This window comes from Barbatula barbatula (genome assembly GCF_947034865.1).
Source record: "Barbatula barbatula genome assembly, chromosome: 1".
In the NCBI taxonomy this organism is placed as follows: Eukaryota; Metazoa; Chordata; class Actinopteri; order Cypriniformes; family Nemacheilidae; genus Barbatula; species Barbatula barbatula.
Window position 1 is genome coordinate 7,734,179 of NC_136766.1, and position 9,524 is coordinate 7,743,702.

Genomic DNA, 9,524 nt, shown 5'->3' on the forward strand with positions numbered 1-9,524 from the left:
TATCTAAGGCTTTACCAAGTGGGGGAAATTGAACCCCTGACCTATCCTCTTTTCGGCATGAAATGCGAGACACCACCCTGACTGCAAATGGCTGTGCTGGGAATACAGCAGCAATAAAATAGACCACTGTGTCTGGTGGGCTGGTTGGGGTGTGTAAGCCCACCGCTTTACCGAAACTGGGAGCGTTTTTATTTTGGCAAAGAAAAGACTGACGGGAAATGTTATTCGACTGCAACCACCAATTATCCAATCACTCCGTTTTTGTGTACATGATTTTGCCTAATTCACATAAAGTGGGGGGGTTGTGTAAGTGTCTATAGGTTAGAAATGAAAGATAAAAGTAAATTTGTGTATAATTGCGCTGCAAAAAAAGATACCTCTTTAGAAGCTTCATGTAATTGCTTTTTGATGAACATAATGGAAAGGATGTTTCAACCGCACATCTGAAAATCATGGGAGAGTTTTCTCTCCCAAAATTACCTAATTACAGAAATCAAACCTTATTATGAGGTGAGTGACAAGAGAAATCTTATTTGTGTACGGTGAATCCCAGGAACATTCATCCCTTGAATTTTGCAAATATGCCTGCAATCACAGTCAAATATTAATTGCTGACTCTCCTTGTAGTTAATTAGATGCATTTGTGCACGAGTGATAAATATATATTTAAAGGAATTGTTCACTCGCAACATACATTTTCATCATAATTTACTCACCCCTGTTGTCATCGAAGATGTATTTTTTTGCTTTAGTCGAAAAGAAATGTTTTCATCAAAAACTTTATTCTCCATATAGTGGACTTCAATAGACTCCAAACGGTTGAAGGTCAACCGAAAGGGCTTTAAAGCATTTGTGTTTATAAAGCATATACCTTTTTTTTAAATAACTGATCGTTTTGCTGGATAAGACACTTATTCATCGTCTGGTATCGTTTAAAGCTGCACTGAACCTGTAATTCTGATTGGAGTCCATTGATGTCCATTGATGTCCACTTTACATTTGTAAAAACTCTGAAATAATCTTGTATTTTGTCATTTGTATGCATTTTAACCATGCTTAATTTTCCTAAGGGTATGCACCTTGGCCCTCATGCAAACAGCGGTGTGTAAAATAGGAATGACGGGCGCTCATAATCTCTACAAATCTCCCGTGCTTTCCATAAAATAGCAGAAGCACTTTTTCAGCAGGTAGTAGGTCAAATGTGCATGATCATCAGATCTTTTGCATAAAACAGCTCATTAGGCATACCCAGGAACAGCTGGCCCTCACTTAATGACGCCCACGTCAACATGCTCTCTGGTATCATGTGACACATGTCCGAGAGGACAGTGCTGGAATGTCAGAAAGACTCTGCAGGAGCTTTCTCTGCGTTTTCTAGTGTTCTATTTTTTCACAGGGTCAGAGGTCAACGCTTCGGGTCGGGGGCCTCGAGCAGCTGGCTTCCATCATTCCTGTCGCTCCTATAGGGAACAGTGCATGTGCTGCAGCTGCATGACAGTCTACAAGTTACAGATGCTGCACCCCAATGATCGCTGCAACAGCGCTGGAGAATACAAAAAACGCATTGAAACCTCCACTAACATTGAGGGTTAAGTCAATAAAGGCAGACTCTGAAAGCAAAGGAAATGCAGATGATGACAGGAGTAATACAATGACTTTTAATAAATAATGCAAATTGAAGCCTATGAAAAGCTTAACTTTGAGGTTTTAACAAACCCCTGTTAAGAAGAGTTTTGCATTTGTTTTCTGAGCATTCAGACTTGAACTTTTTCCCAGGTGGATAATTCAAATAAAAAAAAATCCCAAAGATTTAAATTTAAGAGACCCGGGCCATATCTCCACGACTTAGAGTGACCTGTTTTGACTTCGCCCAGGGTCGAAGATTGACAGAATATTATTTGAAATAGTGAAAAACCTGCATTTTTGGGATTTTATCAAAAGTTAAATTAAACAAGACTAGACGATGAGGTATGTCTTTACATTACTTATTCATTGTTAATCTAATGTTATTTTTACTAATACATTTACTATTTAAAATCAAAGGTTGTATTTGTCCCGAGCTTACATTCATAGTTGTATTTTTTAACTAACATTTTAAAGAGATTAATAAATACTTGAACAAATGTATTGCAATTGTAACATTCGTTCTTCAGTAATGTTTGTTAATACATTTATTAGATTTACTACATTCATAGAGCACTATGGTAAACACGGAAGTGCAAACGTATATCACACGCACTGAACACGGAACAGACCCCGTACTGGCCATCTGTCTAACATTAACAAGGTTTTAACGGAGCGAATGAATGAAATTGTTCATCAGTGCACATTCATAGAGCACAATGGTAAACTGCTAACACTCTGTAACACGGTACGCTCACAAAAGCACATTTATCCTCCTCAGCACTTTTATTACCTTTAATAACAGTTATATATCAAACATAATATGATTCAATTTACCCTTACATTAAAGAGGAACATGATGTACGCATTTCTCTTATAAATTATATTATTAACATGCATTATCACACTCAAATTTGTTACACCCATTTTAAGAAACTCTCTCTTTTGATAAGATGTCCTACTTTACTTGTCACACACTCCTAAGGGCAACCACTAGATAATAACTTTTTAATCTACACATGGAGAGAAAAGTCCCAGCGTTCACTTTTCCACACCTAAATTCCTAGGGTAATACAAATACAGGAGTGTTTGTTTTTGGAGTAGGCAGGTATGACAAGCCCTTTCTGGATATTTGTGATAAAACAGAAAGCGATCAGAAGGGCAGATCTTAAATGTGCTGCAAGGAGTTCTGGGAGTCTCAGCAAACACACAATCTTCTGTGATACTCTGCGCACCCTACAGCTCTACGGCACACCGTGAGCGTTTCTCTTTGGGAAGAACCCTGTGGTGCCCGTCATCAAAAATCAAACAATGTGCAACAGCAACTGGGGGCTTCAATCACCTTTAATGATTTCTCTGCATTATTCTGCTGGGCCACTCGGAACGGATTCACGCTGTACGCAGACTTTATTCACGTATAACATTTGCAGTTATGTCTGAGAACAGTAAATGTAAAGAGAGGAAATACAGCACAAGGTTGCAGGAATGTATTATAATATATGTTAACACAGACAGAGGTTAAAATGTACTTGAACTTACCGGCTACTGAACCTGGAGTTTATTCTACTGGTTAAAACAACTTATCTGATTCATTTCTGAGGCTTTAAGTCAGAGGACAGATTGAGGTATATTTATTACATGATATTTATAAAATGATAGATTTCTCCTCTTGTTTTCTACCAATGCATGCAATGCATTAAATGCTTATTAACACCAGCTCGACAGACATTAAGTGCATTATAAGCATTCATGTAACCCAGATACGTGCAAACTCTTTGAACAGGCCATAATTCTATCTTTATATCTCCCAATTAGACTACACTACATCTGTTCATATCTGGCTTACATTAAGTTTTAGATAAACGAGTGAACCTTCGTGACCATATGTATCATCAACATATCGAGCAGGTGTGAAAGCTACAAAGTCTTGCCCTGGTTGCATGATTTAGTGCAACGCTAGAAAACGGGTCATAGGGAAAGTACTAGAGACCTTTTCATGACAGCTGAACTAGCCGAGAAAAGATGAAGAGGACAATACTAATACATGTTGTAGTGGCTGTGAGCAGCCAGGCCGTCCTTGCATTGTTGGAGCGGAGAATGAAAGCTAAACGTTTAAACAAATTGGGTCGGTGAGAAATGGCTTCAAATAATGCAGTTTCAATTGGATTGCACCAGTGATCCGAGCGACATTTTTGCACTTGGAAAATTGGTTTCCCACAGATGACACATCACAGGTCCGGCTTTGATATTTTGATATTAGGGCTGCCTGCAACTAAGGATTATTTTGATATTCGATAAATTGGACGATTATTTTCACGAATAATCGGATAAAAGTTGATCTTCTGCTTACAATAACTAAATCAGATATGGTAAAAGTATACACAACTGAACTCCTTTGCCTTCTACCAAAATGTTGTGGATGTCTCCCTAGGAGTTGATTCAGGTGTCTCATATTAGAAGGGGCGGTTGGCCAAGGAAATCCTTTTTTTGGCATGAAAAGTGAGATATTTGTCATTCTAATGTAGTGAAGTACAGTAAAAAGAATACGCAAGTATAGTACAGATACTCAAAAAGTGACTCAGTACTCAAGTAAATGTAATTGGTTACTTCAGACCTCTGAACTAAATAACTAAGGGTATTTAGCCTACTATGTACTTTGCAAAGTGCAAACGCCACAAATCTTACATTTTGTCATTTAAAAACACCTCTCCCCTTTTAACTTCAAAACTGTGCGGCTGGAAGAGATGCATGCAAAACACGTCTGACATAAAACGGAATGATGCATGCACGGAGAGAGACGTTTGACGTCGTGCTGCAAGGAGACGCACGCACGGAGACAACCGCTCTGAACAAATCATGGTGATTAATTAATGAATCATAAAATAATTTTATATTACGCTGGTATTTTTATACCAACTTATATACAAGTAATGTTAACAAATTCTATGTCTCTCGTTTTTTTTCACGTTCAAATGTATATGGTGATGTGAGCATAACACGCGATCCATCAGGCCGCCGTGTGTGAACTTAAAATATTTAAACTAGCTTACGATCTGACTGAACAAAGATTTAGGAAAACATACAAATAAATTTTTACATTTTCTGTAAATTATAAAGTTAGTGCAGACGAATTGAAGAAGCGTTAAATAATGCAAGACAATTCTAACCCTGCGGTGACGCAGTCTTAGATTCTTATGAAAATGACAAAAATTCGAATAGCATTTTACATTTTAGAACAATAATTGCTGAATATTCGAACATTCGTGTACATCCCTACATATCACACATGCATCATAATCTTCTCTTTTGTTTGGCTGGCAAAACCCACAGCAGTAAGAATTTACCCGCAAAGAGATGTCCACAGGGACAGCATCCACTCACCACCCAAATGAGGGTGTTGATGACCACCGAACATTCCGTAGGCATAACCATTACTCTGACAGCAATAGAAAGCCCTACTCTTATGAAGATTTGAGTAGACTGATCATTTTCTCAAACAGCACACTAAAATAGAGCACTCAGTAACATAATTACACACTACGGATGGTAATGCAGCGGAATTGACCACTGTTGGCTCGGATCGTCCGTAATCTTTCCACTAATGTCATATAGCCTAAGCTCATCCTTACAATAAATGTACCCAAATTCGTCACAAGTAGCTCTTACCCACTCTGGCTTCAATTTTTGTGACTGATATCAATAAAGAGCATTAAAGGGATAATTCACCCAAAAATAAAAATGATGTCATCATTTATTCACCCTCAGGTTGTTTCAAACTAGTATTCATTTATTTGTTCTGTTAAACACAATGAAAGATATTTGTAAGAACGTTTGAAATTATCCACTAGTACCACTACAATTGTTGAACACAAAGTGAGATGTTTAGAAGGATTTAGGAACACAAACAGTTCTTGGGCACCTTTGATTACCATTTAATTTGACCTACTATGGCAGTCAATGTCCCAGAATTGAAAATTGCTCACCTTCTTACAAATATCTTTCTCTGTGTTCATCAGCAAAGTAATTTATACAGGTACGTAATAACATGAGGGTGAGTAAATGATGACGGAATTTTTATTTTTGGGTGAACTATCACTTTGATGTTCAGAATTAAATATTTACATCCGGTATACGGTCTAAGGTTTTTATTTAAAGGTAATAAAACATTATGCAATGCAATGCGAGACAAATATTACAAATATGTTGTCATATAACATACAATTAAACCAGTTACAAGAAATACTATATGCTGTACCTTTGGAAAAATATTTTACTATAGTAAAGGTGATTAAACTTTGGTTAAACTATAAAAAACAATAGTTCATTTTGTAAGGGGTCTCATTCTCATTTAGCTTTAAAACTTTGCACATGTTAAACATGTACACTGTCCTTATTATTGGTTCTTAAAGTGACAGTTCACCCAAAAAGAAAAAAGTTCTTAGCTTTCCAACATTCTTCGAAATATCTTCTTTTGTGTTCAACAGAATAAAGACATTTATAAAGCAATTTTTCGTACTATGGTAGTTAATGGTGGCCGAGAATTGTTTGGTTACAAGTATTGTTCCAAATATCTTTCTGTGTTCATCAGAACAAAAACATTTATTCAAATTTGGAACAACTTCGTAAATGATGAAAGAATTTGAATATTTTTGGGTGAACTGTTCCTTTAAGGGCAAGTATGAAATGCTCCCTCATTTATAATTCACTTCGGATAAAAGCATCTGATAAATCTATAAAGTAAATGAATAAGTTATTTCACACTCCATACTGGGTTAGAATGCTTCAGCTTCAAGAAAAGAAATTACAGTGGATATAGTTTCCCAAAATGGAAGCTCATGTCGTGTGCAATGCATTATGGGACAGGGTATCAATTCCAAAAGCAGCATGCTCTTATCATACGCTGCAATTTTTGGTAAATGCAGCATGTCTTCTAATTTGGCGCAGTGTGCACAGCTCACATCTGCATATTGAGCAGCTTATCGTTTTGAACATCAGACACTGTCAAGGACAAAACAAAGCTTTCGTCTTCACATAAAGAATCCTAAAGGACACGCTGACAAATATCAGGTCAAATTATTCATCAGCACTTCTGCCCGCCAGTACAATCAAACTCTTCCATCAATCACAGGCCGTTTACACGCGGCTATCAAGCCTTCGTTTACACATTTGCCAATTAACCATGGGCCCATTGTCCATCTAAATTAATAAAGAACGCTGAAGGCAGGATCTCTCAGCTGGAGGTTATTGTAACGCCCTATTTCCAGTGTGATTCAATTGCTGACAATACTGAATTTATTACAGTGATATTGATCCTCTTTGTTCCCCAGACGTCTGAAAACATGCAGCTGCAACAGTCATGATGACTCCATATAATGATCATAATGCACAACAGTAGACGGATACAGGGGCAATCAAGCTATCGTGCCGAGTGGATATTACCACCAGCTGCAAGCAAACGTTTCCGTGCTACACATTTAGACCACAGTGCTCTTGCACCTAGGATTTATACTGCAATGCTAATGAAACAAACGCAAAAATTTACATTTTCGTAAACGAAAAAGTATCTATGGTAGAAAAAATACTATCCGTTATAAGCATTATGGCTCAACGCGACCTCCTGCATTTAGGAGGAAGCAGATCTCTTACATTGCAGAGTGGTTGCAGACAGGGTTGTGTGTTTATACGGTTTAACATGCTGTTTACATTGACCGCAGGGAAGCCATCAACAAACAATTCTCTCACAGCAGGATAACGCCGATAAGACGGGATGTAAACAGAATGCACTGACAATCTTTCAAAAAATTCCTCATCTCAACACATGCCCGTTTCCTTTCAAGCACACTGAAAAGTTGGAACGTGGTTACCGAGATGCAAGCGCCCTGACCTTTACCAAACTGCTTATGGTTTGCATTTGTGTGATTTAGGACCTCGGAAAACGTGTTTCGCATAAACAGATATTTTCAGAAGGGGACCCCACAATTAGTAACTTGAAACTCGCTCGCCGCATGTAGGTCCAATTCTCTGGAATCAATCAAAACTCCCAAAGGAACTCCCTGTTCTCCCCCCTAATCTCCTGGTTTTATTACTTTCCAGACAGAGCAGAGCCTGCCCATTCCACCCACCCAGCCCCCATTCCTCTCTTTTGTACTGATCTCCAGCAAAGCCAGTGATTTTTACCCCGGCACGTTGCTTTTCATGCAGCAGCAGAGCCTCTTCCATCAGCCTCGGCACGGAAGAGAAACCAGCCGCAAACTCTTCTACCGCCTGCACTCCACGTACGTGATCCCAATAAAGAACAACCGGCCGTTGTGTGTGCAGTCACACACGGCCGAACAGATTCCAACATGTTGCTGAAACAAATTAGTCAAAATGATGAATGGCACAAATGAAAAGCGAGCTTTTTTTCGCTTGCACTGTAAACAAAAAGAACGTCATTTGGGAATCTGGTGAATGCAAATTACAACCTTCCTACAACCTTTCTCAATTTAAAAAAACGCCAGCAACAGTTTATCTCGGGCGAAATGTGTTTTGGGTCTCAAAATAAAGTCATTTGCTTTCACTCGTCTAGCCAGACCTGTGCCTATGTGAAAATAAACAGGTCAGACATTCTCCCCCCAAAAAACCTTTCTTTCAAGTCTGGATCAAGATGCAATCTTGACTGAATTAAAACAACAAGAGTGCATTTCTAACACCCAGCATAACAAATGCATGTAACCCCCATCTTGCATGACAAAATGACAAATGTAAAATTAACATTTGGACGTCTAAAAAATGCACGTAACACCTTTCACGACATAACGAAAAATGTAAATGATTTCACACAGAAAGAGTGTGGGAGCTGTAGTGACACTCCAACAGTGTGTGAAATCCATCCCATAAGCCCTGATCATCAAACAGGCATCGGGTTATTATTATCCTATAATAAATGAGACTTGGGTTATCGTTTTCTGCTTTGGTAACTTGCTTCGTTGGGGAATCAGCTTGATGGTCTTGATACTTTAATGCCAATAAACCTTTGCGCTTTACAGTTGATGTGATGATAGAAATGTTGCCCACTCTCTCAGAATGAAACATCGCATTCATAACGTTAGGTGTGTAAGCGAGTCAGTCACGAACATCCACCGCTTCCCTTTCGTACACATACACGCAATTCGCATTCCCGAGAAACACGCAGGTAGCGCTGCGGAAACTTTTAAAGACCCTCCGTGTCGATCTTACCTTTCCCGGCGTGTGAAAGCGTCACCGTGAGGCAGAAAACCGCGACGAGCAGCCGCTCCGCCATCACTTTAATCACAAGTCAAAGAAGTAACGTTACCAAAAGCCTCGGACGTGTTTAAAATCCGTCTGATCGAGCGCTCGGGTCGGTTCAGCGGCGCAAACGCATCCGGGACGAGTCACTTCCGAAAGTTGCCGATGGAAACATGAAGCTCGCCGAAAGGTTAGACTCGATCTGCCGGAGAATCGCGGTTTAAAACTTCAACAGGCTGCGGAGCCGAATCAAAGTCAATCCATATCCGCGAGTTTACAAGGACCCCGAGCTGGAAAAAAGCGAAACCGGGGGCGTCCGCCTAGGCATTGTGCGTAAAGGTGGAGGTAGACGGTGAGAGTCAGTCCGGACGGTAGGAGATATTTTTTACTGATCGGAGAGAGAGAGAGAGAGAGAGAGAGAGAGAGAGAGAGAGCAGCAGGAATTCAGATCGGATCATTGGAAAACAAGGAACGGATCGCACAGCTATGCGGATTTTTGACACGTAGCCTTTTCAAAAGCCCGGAATGGCCATCATTTGTGATCGACTTATCTTAATGACTGTCGAGTTTGTCTTTCATGTGGTAACGCGTCGATTTTTGTGAGTATTGACCTATGTAATCTTAGTTGAAACAAAACAGATTTTGATGTCCTT

The 9,524-nt window shown here is 39.2% G+C and overlaps 1 protein-coding gene across 5 annotated transcripts in view; it reads right to left on the reverse strand.

Moving 5' to 3' along the window:
• The window catches only part of neo1a (neogenin 1a), a 113,257-nt gene extending 103,978 nt beyond the window's left edge, over positions 1–9,279 (reverse strand). For all 5 annotated transcript variants that reach the window (XM_079454864.1, XM_079454863.1, XM_079454865.1 and 2 more), the window contains exon 1: positions 8,842–9,279. In XM_079454864.1, the coding sequence (XP_079310990.1) occupies positions 8,842–8,905 (64 nt within the window). In that variant the 5' untranslated portion in view covers positions 8,906–9,279. The remainder of the gene's footprint in view (positions 1–8,841) is intronic.
• Between the last annotated feature and the right edge of the window lie 245 nt (positions 9,280–9,524).